Raw genomic sequence first — 25,971 nt, 5'->3', positions numbered from 1 at the left:
ACATCAAAAGCATGTCTCTAGCTACTACTTACCAGAAGAGCCCTATGGCTTAAATCCTGGAATGCTGACATAGGGCTAGATTACAAGTGGTGCAATATATTTTTTGCAATCGCAAAACTGTGCTACAATATATACAATTTCTGTATTTTTTTTCTGGCCCTAAGGAAGGCCCTGAAGACCTCTGCTATTTCTTTTGATTCTTATTTGGAGGCGGGTTAGCCCCCGCCTCAGAATTACAGCTCATTCTACTGGATCGGTTGCCACATCTTAAACCACATCTTGAGCTTTTAAGAATGAGGTCACTTGGTCTTCTCTGCATACCTTAACTAAATGTTAACATTTTGATGGTTTTTGCTTTTGTCAAAAGCAGCCTTTGGTAAAAAGGTCCGTCAGGCAGTTATCTCAGTTTGATAAATGGGCCTATATATTGAGTAAAAACACATTTTATTTTTGGATTATGGATTAATTTCTCAGCGAAAAAAGCATTATTTCTCTTGTTAAGTGTATCCAGTCCACGGATCATCCATTACTTGTGGGATATTCTCCTTCCCAACAGGAAGTTGCAAGAGGATCACCCACAGCAGAGCTGCTATATAGCTCCTCCCCTCACTGCCATATCCAGTCATTCTCTTGCAACTCTCAACAAAGATGGACGTAGTAAGAGGAGAGTGGTGTATTATAGTTAGTTTTTTAACTTCAATCAAAAGTTTGTTATTTTTAAATGGTACCGGAGTGTACTGTTTCATCTCAGGCAGCATTAGAAGAAGAATCTGCCTGTGATTTTTATGATCTTAGCAGAAGTAACTAAGATCCATTACTGTTCTCACATATTCTGAGGAGTGAGGTAACTTCAGAGAGGGAATGGCGTGCAGGTTTTCCTGCAATAAGGTATGTGCAGTTAATATTTTTCTAGGGATGGAATTTGCTAGAAAATGCTGCTGATACCGGATTAATGTAAGTAAAGCCTTAAATGCAGTGATAGCGACTGGTATCAGGCTTATTAATAGAGATACATACTCTTATAAAAGTGTAATATAAAACGTTTGCTGGCATGTTTAATCATTTTTATATATGTTTGGTGACAAAACTTATTGGGGCCTAGTTTTTTTCCACATGGCTGGTTTGATTTTTGCCTAGAAACAGTTCCTGAGGCTTTCCACTGTTGCAATATGAGTGGGAAGGGCCTATTTTAGTGCTTTTCTGTGCAGATAAAAATACTGACAGACATTCAGCTTCTTCCTGCATGTTCCAGGACATCTCTGAAGGGCTCAAAAGGCTTCAAAGTCGTGTTTGAGGAGGGGTTTCTGATGCCATTGTTCATTTGACTAAACTAATGGCTAAGAATTCCGGATTCGCCATCCAGGCGCGTAGGGCGCTATGGCTCAAATCCTGGTCAGCTGATGTGACTTCAAAGTCTAAATTACTCAACATTCCTTTCAAGGGGCAGACCTTATTCGGGCCTGGTTTGAAAGAAATTATTGCTGACATTACTGGAGGTAAGGGTCATACCTTTCCTCAGGACAGGGCCAAATCAAAAGGCCAAACAGTCTAATTTTTGTGCCTTTTGAAATTTCAAGGCAGGTGCAGCATCAACTTCCTCTGCTTCAAAACAAGAGGGAACTTTTGCTCAATCCAAGCAGGCCTGGAAACCTAACCAGTCCTGGAACAAGGGCAAGCAGGCCAGAAAGCCTGCTGCTGCCTCTAAGACAGCATGAAGGAGTGGCCCCCTATCCGACAACGGATCTAGTAGGGGGCAGACTCTCTCTCTTCGCCCAGGCGTGGGCAAGAGATATTCAGGATCCCTGGGCGTTGGAGATCATATCTCAGGGATATCTTCTGGACTTCAAAGCTTCTCCTCCACAAGGGAGATTTCACCTTTCAAGATTATCTGCAAACCACATAAAGAAAGAGGCATTCCTAAGCTGCGTACAAGATCTCCTTGTAATGGGAGTGATCCATCCAGTGCCGCGGACGGAACAAGGACAGGGGTTTTATTCAAATCTGTTTGTGGTTCCCAAAAAAGAGGGAACCTTCAGACCAATTTTGGATTTAAAGATTCTAAACAAATTCCTCAGAGTTCCGTCATTCAAGATGGAAACTATTCGAACCATTTTACCCATGATCCAAGAGGGTCAGTACATGACCACAGTGGACTTAAAGGATGCCTACCTTCACATTCCGATTCAGAAGAATCATCATCAGTTCCTGAGGTTTGCCTTTCTAGACAGGCATTACCAATTTGTAGCTCTTCCATTCGGGTTGGCTACAGCCCCAAGAATTTTTACAAAGGTTCTGGGCTCACTTCTGGCGGTCCTAAGACCGCGAGGCATAGCGGTGGCTCCTTACCTGGACGATATCCTGATACAGGCGTCAAGCTTTCAAATTGCCAAATCTCATACAGAGATAGTTCTGGCATTCCTGAGGTCGCATGGGTGGAAAGTGAACGAAGAAAAGAGTTCTTTATCTCCTCTCACGAGGGTTTCCTTCCTAGGTACTCTAATAGATTCTGTAGAAATGAAAATTTACCTGACGGAGTCCAGGTTATCAAAACTTCTAAATGCTTGCCGTGTTCTTCACTCCATTCCGCGCCCCACGGTGGCTCAGTGCATGGAAGTAATCGGCTTAATGGTAGCGGCAATGGACATAGTGCCATTCGCGCGCCTGCATCTCAGACCGCTGCAATTATGCATGCTCAGTCAGTGGAATGGGGATTACACAGATTTGTCCCCTCTACTAAATATGGATCAGGAAACCAGAAATTCTCTTCTCTGGTGGTTATCTCGGGCCCATCTGTCCAAGGGTATGACCTTTCGCAGACCAGATTGGACAATTGTAACAACAGATGCCAGCCTTCTAGGTTGGGGTGCAGTCTGAAACTCCCTGAAGGCTCAGGGTTCATGGACTCAGGAGGAGAAACTCCTCCCAATAAATATTCTGGAGTCAAGAGCAATATTCAATGCTCTTCTGGCTTGGCCTCAGCTAGCAACACTGAGGTTCATCAGATTTCAGTCGGACAACATCACGACTGTGGCTTACATCAACCATCAAGGGGGAACCAGGAGTTCCCTAGCGATGTCAGAAGTCTCCAAGATAATTCGCTGGGCAGAGACTCACTCTTGCCACCTGTCAGCGATCCATATCCCAGGTGTAGAGAACTGGGAGGCGGATTTTCTAAGTCGTCAGACTTTTCATCCGGGGGAATGGGAACTCCATCCGGAGGTGTTTGCTCAATTGGTTCTCCGTTGGGGCAAACCAGAATTGGATCTCATGGCGTCTCGCCAGAACGCCAAGCTTCCTTGTTACGGATCCAGGTCCAGGGACCCAGAAGCGGCACTGATAGATGCTCTAGCAGCGCCTTGGTTCTTCAACCTGGCTTATGTGTTTCCACCGTTTCCTCTGCTCCCTCGTCTGATTGCCAAAATCAAACAGGAAAGAGCATCGGTGATATTGATAGCGCCTGCGTGGCCACGCAGGACCTGGTATGCAGACCTAGTGGACATGTCATCCTTTCCACCATGGACTCTGCCTCTGAGACAAGACCTTCTAATACAAGGTCCTTTCAATCATCCGAATCTACTTTCTCTGAGACTGACTGCATGGAGATTGAACGCTTGATCCTATCAAAGCGTGGCTTCTCAGAGTCAGTAATTGATACCTTAATACAGGCACGAAAGCCTGTCACCAGGAAAATTTACCACAAGATATGGCGTAAATATCTTCATTGGTGTGAATCCAAGAATTACTCATGGAGTAGGGTTAGGATTCCTAGGATATTGTCCTTCCTCCAAGAGGGTTTGGACAAAGGATTATCAGCTAATTCTTTAAAGGGACAGATTTCTGCTCTGTCTATTCTTTTACACAAGCGTCTGGCAGAAGTTCCAGACGTTCAGGCATTTTGTCAGGCTTTAGTTAGAATTAAGCCTGTGTTTAAACCTGTTGCTCCTCCATGGAGCTTAAACTTGGTTCTTAAAGTTCTTCAAGGGGTTCCGTTTGAACCCCTTCATTCTATTGATATCAAACTTCTTTCATGGAAAGTTCTTTTTCTGATGGCTATTTCCTCGGCTCGAAGAGTCTCAGAGTTATCTGCCTTACATTGTGATTCTCCTTATCTGATCTTTCATTCAGATAAAGTTGTTCTGCATACAAAACCTGGGTTTTTACCTAAGGTGGTTTCTAACAAGAATATCATTCAAGAGATTGTTGTTCCATCATTATGTCCTAATCCTTCTTCAAAGAAGGAACGTCTTTTGCATAATCTAGACGTAGTCCGTGCCTTGAAGTTTTACTTACAGGCTACTAAAGATTTTCGCCAAACATCTAACCTGTTTGTTGTTTACTCTGGACAGAGGAGAGGTCAGAAGGCCTCGGCAACCTCTTTCTTTTTGGCTTCGGAGTATAATCCGTTTAGCCTATGAGACTGCTGGACAGCAGCCTCCTGAAAGGATTACAGCTCATTCTACTAGAGCTGTGGCTTCCACCTGGGCCTTTAAAAATGAGGCCTCTGTTGAACAGATCTGCAAGGCTGCAACTTGGTCTTCCCTTCATACTTTTTCCAAATTTGATACTTTTGCTTCTTCGGAGGCTGTTTTTGGGAGAAAGGTTCTACAGGCAGTGGTTCCTTCCGTTTAAGTTCCTGCCTTGTCCCTCCCATCATCCGTGTACTTTAGCTTTGGTATTGGTATCCCACAAGTAATGGATGATCCGTGGACTGTATACACTTAACAAGAGAAAACATAATTTATGCTTACCTGATAAATTTATTTCTCTTGTAGTGTATCCAGTCCACGGCCCACCCTGTCCTTTTCAGGCAGGTCTACATTTTAATTAAACTACAGTCACCACTGCACCCTATGGTTTCTCCTTTCTTGGCTTGTTTCGGTCGAATGACTGGATATGGCAGTGAGGGGAGGAGCTATATAGCAGCTCTGCTGTGGGTGATCCTCTTGCAACTTCCTGTTGGGAAGGAGAATATCCCACAAGTAATGGATGATCCGTGGACTGGATACACTACAAGAGAAATAAATTTATCAGGTAAGCATAAATTATGTTTTTAATTCCTCCCTTTATTGTTACTCGTGGACTTCCATATCTTGGGTATAAAATCCCATATGTAACAGCTCGTGGACTCTCTCACCACCTTTATGAAAGAAAACATAATTTATATCTTACCTTATAAATGAATTTCTTTCATGGTGGGGTGAGTCCATGAGCCCCCACCAGTTTGGGGGTCATTTTTTGTTTAAGCACTTCCTCCTTTTTTTTTTTTTTTTTTTTTCCCCCTGCTCCTCATTTTGGCTTTTACTCCTAAACACCTTGCCACTTGACTATGTCAAACTAAGGTATGAGTGAGGTAGGAGGGTTTTTATAGGCTTTTAAGGTTTGGTAAACTTTGCCTCCTCCTAGTAGGAATATATATCCCATACGTAACTGCTTGTGGACTCTTGCCACCATGAAAAAAAAATTAATTTATCAGGTAAGATATATAAATGATGGTTTTTCTTAATCAGATAATAACAACCCACCTATGGGGTTATAAAAGAGTGGCAATTGCTTTGAAAAACTTTTCACAATTTAGGGGTTATTGTGGGGTTGAACTTCCTGATCTCAAGTAGTAGTATCGGGTATGCATTGGGAAGATTGTTCCTGGTCAAAGAGAGAATAGTGCTTGGTTTCCACGATCCAGTTAGTTGCAAAGTTTAATTACCCCATACTCTTGTAAAGCACTGCTGCACTGTTCAATCTCTAATTTACCGGTTAATATCAAGATTGTCAGACCTTGTCAGAAATGTTTTAGATTCTTGGCAGAAAATATGCAAAGTGTTGCAAATTAATTATCACTGATCTAGATATTTTAATAATTGAGGGCAATTCCAAATTTCCAGAAGCACTAAATTCAAAGATTTATAGGGACTGTATTTAAAAGGGTTTAGTTTATTTAGAACAACTGAGAGAAGGGACTCCTAGGTCTTGTAAATCATTTTAAGTTCTGAAGTAGGAATTTGATATGCCAAATAATTTTTTGCGTACTTGCGGATTCGTCACTTTTTTAAGAAATCGAGATTTGAGACTGGGATTGGTCTAAACTAAAATCCCAATTTAAAATATATATAGAGATGGGAACTACTCCATTTCCAGGTGGTACAAAATGTTAAAAATAGAACAAGGACAGGTAAACATCCAAAAAAAAAATGACTGTAAAATGGCACAAATTTTTTTTAATGACATTAATATGCGATATTATTGGAAGCTTTGCTAGATTATAACAAGCTATACACAAAATGATTTACCATAATGCATATATCTAGGATTTGTAGAAATGTGTACCAAATTTGCCCTTTAATGTTCTGTATTCCTAATATTTCTATAAATAAAAAAAATCTAGAGCCTGATATTCAAAAGCTCTCTGCTCAGTTGAGATGATCTAAGACATCTTGTTAGAATGTAGAGATCCCAAAAAATGTTAGAAACAGAAATTTTAATTAGAAAGATATGTATCTCAGTATGCAGGGTTCTTGATGTGAAGTAGAGGCGTCTACATTACAATAAAAAGTCTAAAAAAAATCCCAGACTTTGCATGATGCCGGTTAGCTTTTAAATATCTGTCCCTCACTCATATTTTTCAATATATATATTTTTTTTCTAGACATCTAGACTTTAATTTGGATAAGACTCTGTTTTTCTTCATTGCTGGACGCTATGAATTTTCAAATAAAGGAGCTGACATATTCCTGGAAGCCTTGGCTAGACTCAACTATCTTTTAAGGGTGAGAAGATCTGAGGTGGAACATAGATGTTTAATAGGACTTCTTAGGGTATGGTAAATAGCAGGCTAAATGGAGAGCGCTAGTGTCTTAACACCTCATATTCTTCTTCCTAGGTTAACCAGAGCGACATTACAGTAGTCACCTTTTTCATCATGCCTGCAAGGACCAATAACTTCAATGTGGAAACTCTGAAAGGTCAAGCAGTGCGGAAACAGCTCTGGTGAGCCTTGCAGTATATCAAGTAACAATGCTAAAGTAAAGAGAATATTTATGGCCACTAGAGGTCATCAATACCCTAGTACAAATTCGGTTAGTAAATTTCCAGGTGGGACATTATTAGTTGTAAATACTCTGATCTTATCATACTGTGCTTCTACATGAAGTTTAGATGTTTTCTGTGGACCTATGTCAGCTCTCACACATTTACTCTGGTTTCTTTTTCTTTTTTCAGGGATACAGCTAATTCAGTAAAGGAAAAGTTTGGGAAGAAACTGTATGAGTCATTGCTAGTGTAAGTGTCTTATCATTTTATAATTTTGATACAATGTTTTTTATCGTGGTATTCTTTTAAATAATGTTTATGCTGTCAGTTTTTGGCTCATATAGAATATATAACTCCTCCTCAAAGCTATTCAAGATCTATGAAAAATATTTGTTAGAAGAGAAAAGCCAGTATTATTGGACCTCTTTTGACATCTGAAACTTTAGTTATGGATACAGCTCAAATCCTCAGTATTGCATTAAAGGGACAGTAAAATCATAATTAGACATTCATGATTTAGACAGAGCATAGAATTTTAAACAACTTTCCAATTTACTTCAATTATTTAATTTGCTTCCTTCTCTTGTTGTTCATTGCTGAAATGTTTATATAGGAAAGCTCAGGTGCAGCAAAGAACCTAGGTTCTAGCTACTGATTGGTGGCTGTGTGTATGTATGTGTGTATGTATATATATCGATTGTCATTGGCTCACCTATGTGTTCAGTTAGAAACCAGTAGTGCATTGCTGCTCCTTCAACAAATAATACAAAGAGAATGAAGTAAACTTGATCATAGAAGTAAACTGAAAAGTTGTATAAAATTATATGTTCTACCTAATTCATGAAAGAAAAAGTTTGGGTTTCATGTCCCTTTAAGCATACCAAGATAATTGAATTTACTGTACTCCAACAGAGGCAATAGGGAATCCTTTAATGCATGGGATATACATAAGCCTACACTTCAGATAGAGTATAAACAGACCAGATGGGCCTTGCGGCTCTTGTTTCTGTGTTGGTTGGACAGACTGGCACTACATTTGGCAGAGATAGACGAGACTAGATTAGTTTTCTCTATGGCTCAGCAAGAAGTTATAAATATTAACTTTAAATATTAAGTAGATCACATTTTTTCTTTGAGTTGGCTGATATACTGTGGAAAACATTTATGTACAGGGTTTATTTTTAATCTAATATTGTTAGCTGGTTCTGTCAAATAGCGGTATTGTGATTTGTAATCTGTTATGGCCCTTTAAAGGGACACTGAACCCAATTTTTTTCTTTTATGATTCAGATAGAGCATGACATTTTAAGCAACTTTCTAATTTACTCCTATTATCAAATTTTCTTCGTTCTCTTGCTATCTTTATTTTAAAAGAAGGAATGTAAATCTTAGCAGCCAGCCCATTTTAGGTTCAGCACCATGGATAGCACTTGCTTATTGGAGGCTGACATTTACCCACCAATAAGCAAGCATAACCCAGGTTCTCAACCAAAAATGGGCCGGCTCCTATGCATCACATTTCTGCTTTTTAAATAGAAATGGCAAGAGAACGAAGAAAATTTGATAATAGGAGTCAATTTAAAAGTTGCTTAAAGTTGCATGCTCTATCTGAATCAGAAAGAGAAAAAAATGTGTGTTTAGTGTCCCTTTAAGTACACAATATGTTTTAAATAGAACACATTGTTTTAGTTTATAACATTTGGATTATTTCATGATATTTAGGTGTTGCTGTTTTTTGTGCATAAGCAGTGGATTTGTCATTTTTGTTTTTTTATTATGATGATAAAGCTAGGAAATAAAGTCTTATTTACTGCTCACCCCAAAAAAATATTAACCACAAATGTTTTTCCTTGGTCTTGCACATAGCACAACATTTGAGCTGAGAATTTACATGAGCAAATATTCAATATTAATTGAATCTGGCACTTAGGTACTATACATTTTAAAGACCTGAAGTCGTTGCCCATTGATTTCTTAATTCAGTTAAGATGATATACTCTGGGATTATCTTGAAATAAATGGAGTTTAAAGGGACCCGATAACGAAATAAAATTCTGTAATTGATTAGAGCATTATAATTACATCAATGCCTCTTAGTAACTATAAATGTATCCCCTTTAAATTGATTAAATACATAGTTAAAGGGAGATAAAACAAATTTATTCTTATACAATTCAGAGCATGCAATTTTAAACAACTTTCCAATTTATTTCTAATTTTCTTCTTTTTCTAGGTTTCCTTTGTTAAATAGAATACCTATGTAGGCTCGGGAGCAGCAATTCATTACTGGGAGCTAGCTGCTAATTGGTGGCTGCACATATTTGTCACTTGCCATTGGCTTCCCAAAGTGTTTTGGAAGCTCCCGTTAGTGCATTGCTGCTCTTTTAACAAACATTCCCAAGAGAACAAAGAAAATTTGATAATCGTAAATTGGAAAGTTGCTTAAAATGTTTTTTTTTTTTTTTTTTTTTTTTTTTTTATATCTGAATCATGAGAAAATGTTTGGGTTTCTTATTTAATATGCTGACTTTATAAAAGGTAACATTTTGTCTTCAGATGTGCATAGTATCTGTCAATATACACAATCTGTCGTGGTTACCTTTTATTTACACATTAAAGGGACATTAAAATAAAATAAAAATCTTTTATGATTCAGATAGAGCATGACATTTTTTTTTTTTATAATGTTTTATTTTATCCAGCACTGAGTACAGCATCAATAATAATACAGAACATAAGGTACATTACACCAATATAAGGTGATAGCCCTAGAGACAATAAAAAGCAAAGGAAAACAATGTATATTACGTATCATATATCTTAATGGCTGAACTAGCCAATCTGTCTTAGTAACTCAGTGTTGGAACTTTTTTCCCTGATTTCCTTCCCCCCCTCCCATCTCTCCCCATTCCTTCCCATTAACCAGCAGCAACAACCATACATACAACGAAAAATCAACAAAACAAAAAAAAAAAAAAAAAAAAAAAAAAAAAAAAAGGGGGTGGGGGGAAGGGGTCGATGATGAAACTCAACTTACACTAGTCTACCTCAGATCACCACATACCTAATAATACTAGCTCTGAGTTCTTAAATGGATATATCAGATATTCAATTTCTCTTTCGGGGAAGATCTTAATGAAAGGCGCCCATTTGTAAAAAAAATTCTTTATGTCACGTTCATTGTCTATGTTGGCATTTCTCTGTTCTAAGACACATTGTTTCTTTAGATGGTTCCTAATTTCTGGGATAGTTGGAGTCGCCCTCATTTTCCATTTCTTACATATCAAATATCTGGTAGCTAGGATAGATAAATTAACTAATGTTTCATTAGGCTGATGTTCCTCTCCAGGTCTCAGACAAAATATAATCTGAAACAAGGAGAGGGCTACCAGCTTGATTTTAAGTTCATTTTTAAGCCAGTATTCCAACTTACTCCAGACATTTCTCATCCTAGGGCAAGCCCAAAACATATGTATTAAATCCGCCGCTAAATGAGAGCATCTAGGACATTTATCAAATTCAGAATTTTGGACTCTAAGGCCTCTCTCCGGGGTGAAATATGCCCTGTGCAGAAGTTTCAAGTGAGCGTCTCGCCAGTTAGATGAGAGAGTTGTTTTTAAAACTTTGTTCAAGGAAAGTTGTATAGTTTTAAATTCTATATTATTATGTGGAATTATATTGTTCCAAGTTATAGCTAAATTCTCCCCTAGCGGGACCGCCTTACTAAGACTCAGGAGATGATAACACGGGGAGATAGACATGGAGGAATCTCTAGCTATTGTAAGCCATGATTCTATTTTACCTAGAGACCAGATCCAGTCAACCTTACGTGCTAGTTCTGTGATGTAATGTCTTATCTGTAAATAAGCAAAAAAGTCTTTATTTACCAAATTGTATTCATCTCTCAGTTGCGCAAAGGACTTAACACATTTCCTATCTTGATCTATTAGATAGATAACTCTATTTAATCCATTATTATGCCATCTGTTAAACACAGTTGAGTCTAGACCCGGCTGGAAATTCGGGTTTCTAATTAGGGGAAGATATTTTGATGCCTTAGAGGTTATTGAGAGAAGTTTAGTTAATCTAAACCAGGCTTTGAGTGGATTCAAAATAAATTTAAATTCCTTAATACTTAATGGGAGATCCTTAGGTTCCAAGTGTGCCAAGGCCTGTAGTGAATAAGGTTCACATATATTAGACTCTAAATCAATATTTAAAACATAATTCTTGTTGAGAAACCAGTCTGCTACTATACGGACTAGAAAGCTGAGGTTATAGAATCTTAGGTTTGGGAGTGCAAGGCCTCCCATCTCTCTAGAAGCCATTAGTTTAGAAAGGGCTATCTTAGCTCTTTTCCCCTGCCAAATATATTGTCCAATTGCTGAATTTAGTGACCGTATATCCTTCTCAAAGAGAATTAATGGGATATTCTGCAAGATGTACAACAATTTTGGGAGCAAAACCATCTTAAATAGAGCGATACGACCAGAAATTGATAGTGGTAGGGATTGCCAAGATTTAAGCCTTTCTTTAATATATACTAACATTGGAGTTATATTCACTTTATAAAGGTCTTTTAGATTCATTGGGATTTTAATTCCTAAATATTTCATAGATTCCGTTATCACCCTAAAGGGTATATCTGTTTTACTGGTCTTATTTTTCCTAAGCCAAATTATTTCTGATTTTATAGGATTCACTTTGTAACCTGAAAAAATCCCGAAATAATCAGTAATATGGAGAAGTTTAGGAATATTTTTTGCTGTATTAGAGAGGTATATGAGTAGATCGTCTGCATATAGTCCGATTTTTATTTCATGGTTTGAATTTTTATGCCTTCCAGCGAACACCTAAGCTTAATTGCTAGTGGTTCTATGGCTAGATTGAATAGGAGCGGGGAGAGAGGACAGCCCTGACGAGTGCCCCTCTGCAATGTAATTGAAGAGGAAATATCGTTGTTGATAATCAGACTTGTAAGAGAGTGATTGTATAAATTTTCTACCAACTTAGGAAAATTACCCTCAATCCCAAACTTTGTTAGAGAGAAAATTAAATGTTTATGAATTACTAAATCAAAGGCTTTTTCTGCATCAATTGATACAATGGCCATGTCCGGGGGATCCACTCCCCCCGCTCCTTGTGAACTTTGTATATATTCCATTGTAACTAGTAATTCTCTAATTTTTGCTGAGGAGTTACGGTTGTTAATGAAACCGGCTTGGTCCGGATGGATTACTTTGATTAAGATAGATTGGAGTCTTTTTGCTAGGATAGAGGCAAGAATTTTATAGTCCGAGTTTAACAATGCAATGGGTCTGTAAGATTCCTTGCATGTGGGGTCCTTCCCTTCTTTTAAGATCAAGGTAGTGAGTGAAGATGCAAAGGAAGACGTAACCTGTTTTTGTTTAATAAAGATATCATTGTAAAGATTGCCCAAATATGGCGCTATCTCTGGAAGTAAAATTTTGTAAAACTCGTTGGGTAATCCATCCGGACCAGCTGCCTTGTTTAGAGGAAGTTTAGTGACTACTGTTCTAATTTCTTCTAGGGAGATAGGTGCATTAAGTCTATCAATCTCCTCATTTGTGGACATTGGAAAATTGATTTTACTACAGAATTCTGTTGCTTTATTTATATCGAACTCCTTACTAGTGTAAAGTTGTTGAAAATACTGATGGAATACCCTAGTTATTTCTTCAGGCTTAGTTAAAAGCTTCCCATTATGTTGAATTCCATCGATATTAAGACTTTTATTCTCATTCTTAATTAATCTGTTTAACATTCTGCCTGACTTATTGCCAAATTTATGCAATTTAGCTTGCATCTTAAGCTCATTATTCGTTTCCTGCATTAGGTAGAAGGTGTCTCTCGCCGCCTTAGCTCGTATATATTTTGCCCAATTTAAAGGCGTTCCTTCCAGTAAGTATAGATTGTAGGAATTAATCAGTGAATTACAGACTTCCTTCTCTCTTGCCTTTCTTTTTTTGTTCTGAATAACCGAATATGCCAAGATTTCTCCTCTGAGGACTGCTTTAGCAGTTTCCCAGAAGATATCAGAACGTTTAACATAGTTATTATTAAATTGAAAATACTCCTTAAATTTATTCTTAAGGCATTCTTTAAATTTAAAGTCATTGTGAAGGTAATAGGGGAAAAAGAATCTCTGATTCTTTGGTCTACCATAAGTAAGGTTAAATTGAAGAGTGATGGGCCCATGGTCCGACAGGAAAATAGGCATTATTTCGGACTTAACCGTGGTTAAACTTAAATGTTCTCCGATTAAAAACAGGTCAATCCTAGATAAAGTTTTGTGTGCTTTAGATAAGCAGGTAAAATCTTGAGTATCAGGATTCTGATGTCTCCAGATGTCACGCAAGGAGAGGACCTGTTTGATTTTATTAATTATTTTGAAATCAAGATTGTCTTTTTTCTGTTTCAAACTTTTAGTATTTTTTCTAAGTCTGTCAATGGGACATTTGGGGGGCCATATTAAAGTCCCCGCCCAGGATTAAATGTCCTTCAGCCCTTAGAAGAAGTTTTGCCTGTAACGCGTCCCAAAATTCGGGGTCACTTTTATTTGGGCCGTAAACATTGCAAATTGTGTATTTTGCCTGACCTATTTTCACCTTGGCCAAGACATATCTCCCCCCAGGATCCGCCTCAGAGTCCAAAATCTCCACCCGAAGTTTTTTGCCTATAAGTATTGCTACTCCTCTCTTCTTCCCTACACTCTGTGCTATAAGAACTTCTCTTACCCAGGATGATTTTAATTTTAGTGATTCCTCTAGGTCTAAATGTGTTTCCTGTAGTAAGCCAATATCTGTCTGGGATTTTCGTAGATGTGACAAAATTGCTTTACGTTTAATAGGGGAAGTAATTCCCCCTACATTCCATGATATGATTTTAAATTTTTCCAGATTTTGTGTCATTTTTCTCTACTATATAACAGGGAGGAGAAGGAGAAAGAAGAAGAGAAAAAAAAAAAAAAAAAAAAAAAAAATTATATATAGAGAACAGGAGGAAGGAAGGGGGGGAAGGGAGGAGAGTCCCAATGCCCCTTGAGAATGCTGGGACCATACACCTATTTCCACATTTAAAAAAAACAAAAAAAAACCCATATTGGAGCACATATAATAGATCAATAGTCATAGCTTATCCCCTGAATCTATCCAGCGAGGGATTTGTAAAGTTTTTCAGCTATTTGAGCATCTTCAGTAATATGCGTTACTCCATTTAGTACCACTTTCAATTTTGAGGGATACATCAGAGCCGCCCTATACCCTTGTTGTATAAATTTTGAACAGATCGGGGCTAGTTCCCGTCTTTTTAAGGCGGTACCTGCCGAAAAATCTTGGAAAATCATAATTTTATTACCTTCTATCATAATTGGCTGATTTTTTCGTGCGTGCTGCAACAGTAGGTCTTTATCTTTGTAATTGAGTAGCCTAGCTATTACCGGCCGGTTTCTATTACTGCCGTTGCCTTCTGACCGTGGAGGGCCTATTCTGTGGGCTCGTTCCACTATGATCGGGGGGTAGGAGGGGGGAATCTTTAGAGCTTTAGTAAGAGTATCGGATATGAAAGAGTCAAGGCTTTCAAATTGTTTATTTTCAGGAAGGCCAATTATTCTAAGATTATTCCGTCTTGAACGGTTTTCTAGGTCCTCTAATCTATCCATAATTTTTTGTAATTTTTTGTCTGAGTTCTCAATCTTGGAACTATGGGTAATTATTTGGTCTTCCAGATCCGATACTCTCTGTTCCATTTCTTGGAGTCTATTCGAAAATTGCCGCACCTCTTGTGTTAAAGAGGAAATATCTTGCTTAATTTCAGATTTGAGAGTTTCAAATTTAGGGGTTAATGCCTCTGCAATATTGGTCACTAAAGACTGCATGTTAAGGTTGTCTGGTATATTTGCTAAATTACTAAGACTTGTTTGTTCAGCAACTGAATCTGATAAATTCTTAAGCTTCTTATCTCTGTGTCTTCCCGTCATAATTGGGGAGGGGTGTTTTGGGGGGTTGGAAAGATATTTATCCATGTACCGCGTGCTTGTGAATTATAAAAAAGTGCTCAGAAATGGGGAGAGGGGAAGAAAGAGAGAAAGAGCAAGAAAAAAAAAAAAAAAAAAAGGGGGGGGGAAGGGAGAAGGTGGAATTGTGAATGTGTGGTGAATAATGAGCCAATTGACGGTAAGAAAAGTGAAAATGTGCCCGTGAGAAAAGTGAAGATTTAGTGAGAAGGGCTGCGGAAGCCTAGGGTTATAAAAAAGAAAAAGTTGGAAAGCAGTGATTTGTGATAAGGGAATTAAATTTATTAATTACTTAAGGGGGTGAATTTATTGTGACTAGTGGTAATGTGAGTTTATTGCGACAACAGGGATATATCTCTCCTGCCTCCTCTAAGTCCAACCAAGAGGTCTGCAGTCAGCTTTTTCCAAGTTTTAGTTTATGTTTCTGCGTGTGTGTTTCTACTCAAGCCAGGCGTGATATATTTCCTCTCTTTCAATATTTTACAGCTTATACAGTAAGATTATTTATAAATATGACACTTAGAGGGCTATGTTGAACAAGCACCTGTAGGGGGAGGGGGTTGTGTGGGGCAAAATAGCGGCAGTACAGTAAAAGTTATCCTCTACCTGTTCGTAGGTTTTAGGGACACTTATGTCTATATATATATATATATATATATATATATATATATATATATATATATATATATATATATATATATATACATACAGGAAATGGGGTTATGAGAGAAAAAATTTTTCTTTTCCGCCCCTCCCCTAATTAACGATATTTGTATAGTGTGTCCTCTCCCCTTTCTTTTAGAATAAATACAATTATTATTATATTACTGAGGACTCTATTATGATGTGTACATAGTTAACCTAAAAGCCATGCCTTTTAGTACCTAGGTATTACCTCTTACAATACTTTTTCTTATATAGCTTCTAAGAGATGTAGTAAAAGGCTAGGGCAATTTATCTTTAGACCATTAATTTAGGTGGTAGTCAGATCAGCAATCTTATTCACTAATTCGACAGATAAAGATATGACAATGCAAAAATAAACAAGATAGATAAAAGACCAGGATCGTAGTCTTAATTCTGACTTAGTTACAATTGCAACTTTAAGCTCCTTTCCCTTCCAACCAGAGGTCAATAATCACTATAAAGAAAAAATAAGAGATACAAGATACAAAGGGGAAAAAAAAAAAAAAAAAAGGGGAAAAGTTCTCTGGGCAAATGTCTCTCTGAGATATTAATCCTTTGATATTTCCAGGATCATGATAGAGTCCCGTTCAGCGCAGTGTCACAATTTTCCACAGTGTAAATCTAAAAGCGTGGGAAATTAAGTTGAGTGTTTATGTTGCTGCTTTATTACGCCTTCAGTATAGTTACTTTTCCCTTGCTTTTATATATCCCCTTCAGTCGTTCCATCTGCTGTTAGGTACTTATGGTAATCTTCCTTTATTTTCTTTTATTCTCCTCTAACTTCCCCCCTTCGGGTATAGCCTTGTATGAGTAGTTGTTCTTAAATTAGGGGTAAAAATGTTCTCAACCTTACACCTGGTTATGTGTTCCCCAGTATTCACGTTTTTAGCTTAAATGTTGTTTTCGTCATCTAGAACGGCTGTGCAGTGAGACTTACCCTCTCCTCCGCTACCCGGTCGTCCCTCCGATAGTGAGTAAAAGGCCGAAGCAGGTGCGAGAATGCCAGGAAAAAGCAGGCGCTCCAATTACCTCTTCCACACAACCCGGTATCCTCCAATGTCTCAGCGGAGACGTGTCCCACACCCCCTCTCACGCAGCACCGGTGGGAGAGGGGGGGGGAAGAGCGAGACAGGGGACCTGCGGCAACGGCTTCACAACTTGTGCTGTTCTCGGCGCCCAACAGGGCTCTCACTGCCTCCTCCCGCGCAGCCTCGGTGGGGGAGGGGGCAGACCAGTCACTGCGAGTCACACAGGGGCAGCAGCACCTTCTCTAGCAAACCGCCGGTCCTCCTTTCTCTCGCAGAATGCCGGTGAGTATGGAAAATACAGTTTAGGCTTGAAGTGGGTGCGGAGGAAAGAAAAAGTCCTTACTTCAAAAGGAATATTGGTGTCTCACTGCCTCATTGGTTAAAGCCAGGGACAGTTCAGGCATCTGGGACCGTTTGCTTTTTTCTTTCCCTTGACGTGTGTCTTTAGCCAGGTAACCCCGAGGAGGGAGAGCGTTTCTAGTGGTATTCGTGGTACACTAGTGTAGCTGGAGACATGATGTATGTTTGTTCCTGCATCAAAGCAGTGGGTTGGTTTTCCACTGCACGGCACCGGAGGAGATGTTGAAGCCTGTCCGTGTAGCAACCCCAGATAGTGGGGAGGCGCGAAGTTCCTACCGCCAGGTGCTGTGAGACTGTAGGAGGAGGCTCAGCAATCAAAACCTTGCTCCTCCTTCACCAGGTGCCTCTCAGAGCATGACATTTTAAACAACTTTCAAATTTACTTCCGTTATCTAATTTGCTTCATTCTCTTGGTATCTTTTTGTTAAAGGAGCAGTAATGCACTACTGGGAGCTAGCTGAATGCCAAATAGATATATATTGGATTGGATAATAGAAATAAGTTGGAAAGTTATTTAAAATGTCATCCTCTATCTGAATTATGGGGAAAAAAATTGAGTTTTATGTCAGTTTTAAGATTATTTTTTTTTATCTGTGTTCTGTTTAGTAATCAAATACTCCCCAATAAATTGCTTTACTGTAGCAGTCATTTTAGTGTAGCAGTTTATTTTAAAAATGTTTTATTCTATCATAATAAACAAAACAGTGGTTCAATGGCACATCAGCGTTCATATGTCCAGTGCTATAGAAATAAATGCTGATAATTATCTGGTCCACCAAAGAAAATGAATAGGAGTTTTGATCACCTTTTGAGATACCTAGCTCTTGTTTTGTGTTTTAATTAATAACAAATAAAAAAGGTTGTAAAGGTCTATTTGTTCTGCAATATATAGGCTTTCCTTGAGAAGTTTGCCTTTAGGTACACTGGGGTCTTACATTCATGTCTGCAAAGGCAAAGACACTTGCACTGTGCCTACGCTTGTAAATGGCTTTTGACTAAGTTGCTTAAAATTGCATGCTCTATCTGAATCATGAAAGAAAATAATTTGGTTTAGTATCCCTTTAAGAATCAGTTTAGCAGAAGAAAATATTTATTTGCTCTTAATTCCATTTACAATTTTTTAATTTTTGTTACTGATAAGACACACTATTTTACTTTGCAGGGGGAATTTACCAGATATGAATAAGATGCTGGATAAAGAGGATTTCACAATGATGAAGAGAGCTATTTTTGCTACTCAGGTAAGGTGTATATAGGTCGGTGATAGGAAGCTTTGTGTATAAAATACCAAATCTCAAAACAATGCATATGTTACCCTCGTTTTGTTAATTTATTCTTCTTCGTCCCCATTACAGCGACAAACATTTCCTCCTGTCTGTACCCACAATATGCTTGATGACTCCACAGATGCAATCCTGAACACCATTCGGAGAATTGGTCTGTTTAACAGCAGTGCTGATCGTGTGAAGGTAAGAAGCAGACAGTCTTTATGTGCTGCTCTTGCACTGAACGGTGTCCAGACCAGCTAACATAAGTCTTGGTTCATTCAGTATTGTACACCGCTACAATAGGTTCACTGATGTGGTAGATTCTTGTGATTTTGAAAGTTAGGATTTGGGATTACTTGTATTAGAATGATAGTAAAACTCTCCAGATGTGTAAAAATTATGTTTATTTGCTTTTGCAGAGTATGATGCTGTTGAAATATGTACAATGAAGAAAAGTGTTTTTCTTTTCAATAGAATCTATAGGGTAATGTCTGTTAATTCTCTCATGCTTTAGGAGTGTTCCATAGAATTAGACAAAAGGAGTTCTCCAAAAACTAAGATAATTTGCTCCTATAAAAAAAAATATTGTGCAGAGTGAAAGTTTGTTAGTCCAGTATTTTATATTATGGTATTTTTAAAAAAAAATTTTTTAACTCGCTAACTATTCAACAATTCTATGCAAAATGGTCTAATATGTGATGTACCCAAACCTCACCTACTATATTCAGATGCCTGACCTAGCTGATAACAACTGATTGCTGTTCCTTGTAAAATACTAGGACTAATTTAATTTCCGGCATTAAAATTAAATTGGTCACTGCAATAGTATCTACTAAGATTAGGACTAATTATCACCCCCCCCCGCAAACAAGTCTAACCAGGCTACATAATTATGGTCATATTCATTCTTTATTCTATCCCGTTAATTACTAACACTTGTTTCTTTGTTCTGTCTTTTTCTCAGGTGATTTTCCACCCTGAGTTTCTTTCCTCTACAAGCCCTTTATTGCCAGTTGATTATGAGGAGTTTGTACGTGGATGCCACTTGGGAGTCTTCCCTTCTTACTACGAACCTTGGGGGTACACACCTGGTAAGGACTGGCTGTGTGTTTACTTGCCAATTTAACCCTCTGCTGTCAATAAGTCACCTGAGTAAAAGGATAGCTTATTCTATGTTGTAGAGATTGTAATAACCTGCATCTGTTACACACAGCAACAAATCGTGGTTCCCATCTAAAGGGGAGGAGAATCCACGGCTTCATTCTTTACTAGTGGGAATTAAGAACCTGGCCACCAGGAGGAGGCAAAGGCACCCCACCCAAAGGCTTAAATACCTCCCCCACTCCCCTGTTCCTCCAGTCATTCTTTGCCCTTCGTCACAGGAGGTGGCAGAGAGGTGCAGGAATATTGTAGGCCTCTCTTATGAGGGGTTCTACCCTTCGCTATGGGACAGGAGTTTAAGTAGCCCTTTAAGCTTCTCAACTTGAGGGCCTTTGTGAACGTTAGAGTCCGGAGATGCAGGGGGAGCTTATCTTTTCAACACTATCCCGACTCATATTAACAGCTCCTTTGGCAATCGGCCTTGACGAGTTTTGCAGATTGCTTCTTCTCAAGTCCATGTCGAGAGCAAAGCTACTACTTGTCACACTTGAAGGGACGTGTTCCTGTTCCATGGCATAGATTCTGGTAAGATCGTTTCATTTTTACATAATGATAACACAGAAGCAGGGTCACAGTGTGGCACCTTTATCTTTATAGAATGTGATTGCTGCTTTAGGTGCAAGGACGCGGCTCTGGCATTTTGTGGAACTGACAGGTTCTCTTCTGGGAGTTTTGCGCTGTCTTTTTTGGCGCGTTTTCTCATCGGCGGGGGCGGTCCTGCGTAGTCATCCTTGTGAAAATATTAAAATGCATATAAACAATATACTATTACAATAAAAACATCAAATTAGAGGGACGTCTCCCTATAACATAAAATATTCAGGATGTGAGAACATTGATAATTTGTGACACTTTATATAAAATATATCTCTAACCCACAGTGGCTATACAATCTTTTCTTTATATCTTCCTAAGTTTTAGATAATATGTTGATATAGATACGAACACTATATAGTTTACTTTTAGTTTGTGTGGACACTTTTTATTTCCATTTAAATATTTCTCCTTGCTACTTACAAACACATAATATATTTCCTACCCATAGGGGCTATAAAAAATATTTTTCACCCACAGTGGCTATATAAATCCTTTCTTTATATCTTTCTAAAATATGTCGATATAGTTACGAATATTATATAGTTCCATCCTTGTGGAAACTCTTAATCTAATTTTAATATTTCACCTTGTTATTCACAACACACACATTTTAAAATTCTTTTATGATAATTATCGTTTAAACTTTCAGTATACCTTTAGCTTCTTCACTTCTGGTCTGATCTGCGACGGAGGAGACAAAGCGGTTTCTAAATCCAGCTCATAGGAGGTGGTGAGTCCCCCCGGCCATTGGTGGTTCTAGTCTTTTTTTTTTTTTTTCCAAAAAGCTATGGAGCATTCTGACACGTTAAAGAGGGAACTCTCTCTTTAGCTAAGTCTTATACCTGTGTTTATTGTGAGGTTTTGGTAGACCAGCCTGCACAACTGTGTTCCACATGCCTTGAGAAGGCTACGACTTCCAAACTTAAGAGAATGTATAGCACTACTGAGCCGACCTCCTCTGAGGGATCTCCGTCCAGTGAGGTGCGTTCCCCATTGATATCCCCTATCCCACATGCAGCTCCCCAGGGTCCGACTGTTACCCCTTCAGGGGAAATTGCTTGGCCGTCGGACTTTGCAGACCAGCTTGAAACGGCAGTCGCTAAGGTGATCCATGCTTTGCTGCGTTCTGCTAAGCGCAAGCGTAGAGCTTGTCATAGCGGACCGACCCAGGAGTTGTCTGTCGGACACCCCAGTGGGGTGGTAAGATGACGAGGCCCAATCCGACAAGTCGGAAGAGGCCCTTTTGGGGTCGGAGTCTGCGTCATCTAAACCTCTGGCAACAGAGGAACCCGGTTTTCGGTTTAAAAGGGAGAACTTGCATTTTTTTGTTGAAGCAAGTGCTGGCTACTTTAGAGGTTCCGGAACCCAAACTACCAGAGGAGCCCTCCATTCCTAAGTTGGATAAGGTTTACGAGGGGTGGTTCCCCAGACCTTCCCGGTTCCTGTGAAGATGAGTGGGAGCCATTAGCTTCTTCCTTTTCTCCTTCTCAATTTAAAAAGCTTTTTCCTGTCCCGGAGGCCCAGCTAGAGTTGTGGGGGACCATTCTCAAGGTGGATGGGGCCATCTCTACGCTCGCTAAGCACACAACGATTCCTTTAGAGGATAGATCTTTGTTCAAGGAGCCTCTGGATAAGAAGTTGGAAAAGATGTTACAACACACAGGGTTTGTTTTTCAACCGGCAGTGGCGGTAGTCGCGGTTGCTGGAGCTGCGTCATATTGGTTTGATGCATTATTTGATATGATTGAGGGTGAACCCTCTTTCGAAGAGATGCAGGAAAAGATTAAGGCCCTAAAGGTGGCCAATTCTTTCATTTGTGACGCTAATATGCAGATTATTCGCCTGAATACTAAGGTGTCTGGTTTTTCGGTTCTAGCACGCAGAGCTCTGTGGCTAAAATCTTGGTCAGCGGACATGACCTCTAAGACGAGGCTGTTGTCTTTGCTTTTTAAGGGCAAGATCCTGTTCGGTCCGGGTCTGGACTCTATCATTTACAGGAGGCAAGGGTGCCTTCCTTCCCCAGGATAAGAAGGTGAAGTCTAAGAGTGCTAATTTTCACCCCTTTTGCAGGGATAAGGCGCAACGCGCTCAGCCCACCGCAAAAGCGGACCAATCTATGGGTGCCTGGAAGCCTGCTCAAGCTTGGAACAAGTCTAAGCAGCACAAGAAGCCCGCCAAGACTAAGTCTGCATGAAGGGGCGGCCCCGACTGGTCTGCGTACCGAGTGGGGGGCAGATTGTCTCTGTTCTTAGACGCCTGGTTGCAGGACGTTTAGGACCCCTGGGTTCTGGAGATAGTCACCCAGGGTTACAGGATAGGGTTCAAGTCCTCTCCGCCCACGGGCAGATTCCTGCTGTCAAACCTGTCTTCAAGGCTGGAAAAAAGAGAGGCCTTTCTGGGTTGCGTGCAGGATCTCTCCGCTCTAGGGGTTATTGTACCAGTACCCCAGTCAAAAAGGGGTCTAGGGTATTACTCCAATTTGTTCTTGGTCCCAAAGAAGGAGGGCATGTTCCGCCCGATTCTGGACCTCAAATGTTTAAACAAGTTCCTATTTGTTTCATCGTTCAAAATGGAAATGATCAGATCCATTCTGCCCCTAGTTCAAGAGGGGCAGCTAATGACCTTTATAGACTTGAAGGATGCCTACCTTCATGTTCCGATTCACAGGGACCATTTTTCAGGTTTCTCAGATTTGCCTTTCTGGATCAACATTTCCAGTTTGTGCCTCTTCCCTTCGGTCTTTTTGAAGGTCCTGGGGTCCCTTCTAGCAGTAGTCAGATCCCAGGGCATTGTGGTGGCGTCTTACTTGGACGACATCCTGGTTCAGACGCTGTCATCCCATCTGGCAGAGGCCCACACCAGGGTCCTGCTGCGGTTACTTCAATCTAGAGAAGAGTTCTCTGGTTCCCAGTACCAGGGTGGAGTTCTTGGGCACGATCATATACTCCGTGTCCATGAAGATCTTGATCACGGACAAGCGACGCACAAAGATGGCGTCTACATGTCTTGCCCTCCATTCTACAGTGAGACCATCTGTAGCTCAGTGCATGGAGATGATTGGGCTCATGGTCTCCAACATGGACATCATTCCATTTGCCAGGTTTCATCTCAGACCTCTTCAATTGTGCATGTTGAGACAGTGGAACGTTGATCATTCCGATCTGTCGGAGGCGATATACATGGATGCGTGGACTCAGCTTTTCCTCTCCTGGTGGATCCGCCCGGATCACCTGTCCTTGGGGACATCCTTCCTGAGACTGTCCTGGGAGATTGTGACCACGGACGCGAGTCTGGCAGGATGGGGGAGCTGTCTGGGGTGCCAGGATGGCACAAGGGAAGTGGTCTTGTTTAGAGTCCCTTCTTCCAATTAATATTCTGGAGCTTCGAGCGATCTACAATGCTCTGGAGGTGTGGCCTCATCTGAGAGACTTCAGCTTTATCGGGTTCCAGACTGACAATATCACCTTGGTGGCTTACATCAACCACCAGGGAGGCACAAGGAGCTCCTTGGCAATGAGGGAGGTGTCTCGGATACTGGAGTGGATGGAGACCCACAACTGTTCGCTCTCTGCGATCCACATCCCGGGTGTGGACAACTGGGAGGCGGATTTTCTCAGCAGGCAGACTTTTCACACGGGGAATGGTCTCTTCACCCCAAGGTGTTTGTGGAGATCTGTCTCAGATGGGGACGCCGGAGATCCATCTCATGGCGTCCAGATTGACCTGCAAGCTTCACCGATACAGGTTGAGGGACCCCCAGGCAGAGCTAATAGACGCATTGGCGATGCCTTAATGGTTCGGTCTAGTATACATATTCCCTCCGTTACCGCTTCTTCCTTGTGTAGTGGTGCTTATAAAGCGGGAGAGAGCATCTGCCATTCTGATTGCTCCTTCGTGGCCAAGGAGGACGTTGTTCGCAGATCTGCTTTGGATGTCATCCTCTCCGCCATGGAGGTTACGCTGTTGCAGGGATCTGCTGGAACAGGGTCCTTTTTTTCAACATCAAAATCTCGATTCTCTGGGGCTGACTGCATGGAGATTTAACGCTTAGTCTTTGCAAAATGGGGTTTTGTGGAAAATGTGATTGACACTCTGGTTCAGGCAAGAAAGCTGGTCACTCGTCTATCATAAGGTGTGTGTAGGACTTTCTTGTCCTGGTGTGAGACTCATGGCTACCCTTGGCACAGGGTGAGGGTATCCAGGATTTTGTCCTTTCTTCAAGAAGGATTGGTGAAGGGTCTTGCCGCTAGTTCCCTAAAAGGGCAAATTTCGGCTTTATCTGTTCTGTTACACAGGGGACTTGCTGATCTCCCTGACATACAATCCTTTGTTCAGGCTCTATCTCAAATCAGACCTATCTTTAAGCAGTATGCTCCCCCTTGGAGCTTAAACTTGGTACTTAAGGTGTTGCAGAAGGTTGCGTTTGAACCTATTCATTCTCTTGACATAAAGATTCTATCATGGAAGGTTCTCTTTCTGTTGGCCATTGCATCGGCACGCAGAATTTCTGAGCTGGCGGTCTTGCAATATGAGCCCACTTATCTGGTGTTTCATGCGGATAAGGCTGTTCTTCGCACTGGTGTGGGGTTTCTCCCCAAGGTGGTGTTTAACCGCAACATCAATCAGGAGATAGTCGTTCCTACTTTATGTCCTAATCCTCCTTCTAAGGAGAGGTTACTTTATAATCTGGACGTGGTTCGTGCCTTAAAATTTTATCTTCAGGCCACAAAGGATTTCAGACAATCTAACTCTTTTTGTTGTGTATTCAGGGAAGCGCAGAAATCAGAAGGCTTCTGCTACTTCTTTGTCTTTTTGGCTGAGGAGCCTGATCCGCTTGGCCTATGAGACAGCGGGTCATAAGCCTCCTGAGAGGATTACGGCTCATTCCACTAGAGCGGTAGCTTCATCTTGGGCCTTCAAGAATGAGGCTTCTATGGAGCAGATTTGCAAGGCGGCTACCTAGTCCTCCTTGCATACCTTCACTAAGTTTTACAAATTTGACGTTTTTGCTTCTGCGGAAGCGGTTTTTGGGAGAAAGCTTCTACAGGCTGTGGTGCCCTCAGATTAAGGGTCTGCCTTTTACCCTCCTGGTTTCATTCAGTGTCCTCTAGCGCTTGGGTATATGTTCCCACAAGTAATGAATGAAGTCGTGGACTCTCCTCGCCTTTAGATGGAAAACCTAAATTATGCTTACATGATAATTGTATTTCCATCGAGGGGAGGAGAGCCCACGGCCCCAGCCCATAGCTCCGATGGGCGGACCTACATTTTATATTCTCTTCTGGCACCATTTATACCCTAATATTTCTCCTACTGTTCCTTGTTCCCTTGAAAGACTGACTGGGGGATGAGGGGAGTGAGGGGGGGGGTATTTTGGCCTTTGGCTGGGGTGTCTTTGACTCCTCCTGGTGGCCAGGTTCTTAATTCCCACTAGTAATGAATGAAGCCGTGGACTCTCCTCCCCTCGATGGAAATAAAATTATCAGGTAAGCATAATTTTATGTTTTATCATTAGCTGAGAAGAGGCTCCATTTCTAAAGCTCCGATATAAGCTTTGTAGTGCTGATGGCTATGAGCCTGCACCAGAGAGTTTAAGATGCAGCGGTCAATAGACTGCTGCTTCTTAACCTACTTCACTGCCTGCTATGTGGCTTATCTCAATCCCCCCTCAGACTTTTCTGACTGGGGAGATTGGCAGCCCCTGCTTACACACAGCCAATTGCAGTAGTGTGCAATAAGTGGGTATTGTATTTCTGCCCACTAGACGCAATGCCAGTCAGGAGCGAAGATGTACACCCCTGTCTGCCTG

General features: G+C 40.4%; 1 protein-coding gene across 1 annotated transcript in view; it reads left to right on the top strand.

Annotated features, from left to right (window-relative positions):
• GYS1 (glycogen synthase 1) overlaps window positions 1-25,971 on the top strand; it is a 143,310-nt gene that overhangs the window by 101,480 nt on the left and 15,859 nt on the right. Inside the window, 6 exon segments of the mRNA XM_053690787.1 lie at window positions 6,644-6,764; window positions 6,878-6,984; window positions 7,216-7,275; window positions 18,299-18,377; window positions 18,492-18,605; window positions 19,369-19,495. Coding sequence (XP_053546762.1) covers window positions 6,644-6,764; window positions 6,878-6,984; window positions 7,216-7,275; window positions 18,299-18,377; window positions 18,492-18,605; window positions 19,369-19,495 — 608 coding nt within the window.

This window comes from Bombina bombina, chromosome 8 (assembly GCF_027579735.1).
Source record: "Bombina bombina isolate aBomBom1 chromosome 8, aBomBom1.pri, whole genome shotgun sequence".
Lineage (NCBI taxonomy): Eukaryota > Metazoa > Chordata > Amphibia > Anura > Bombinatoridae > Bombina > Bombina bombina.
Note: the sequence above shows the minus strand (reverse complement) of the source record. Positions and strands in the feature narration are given on the sequence as shown.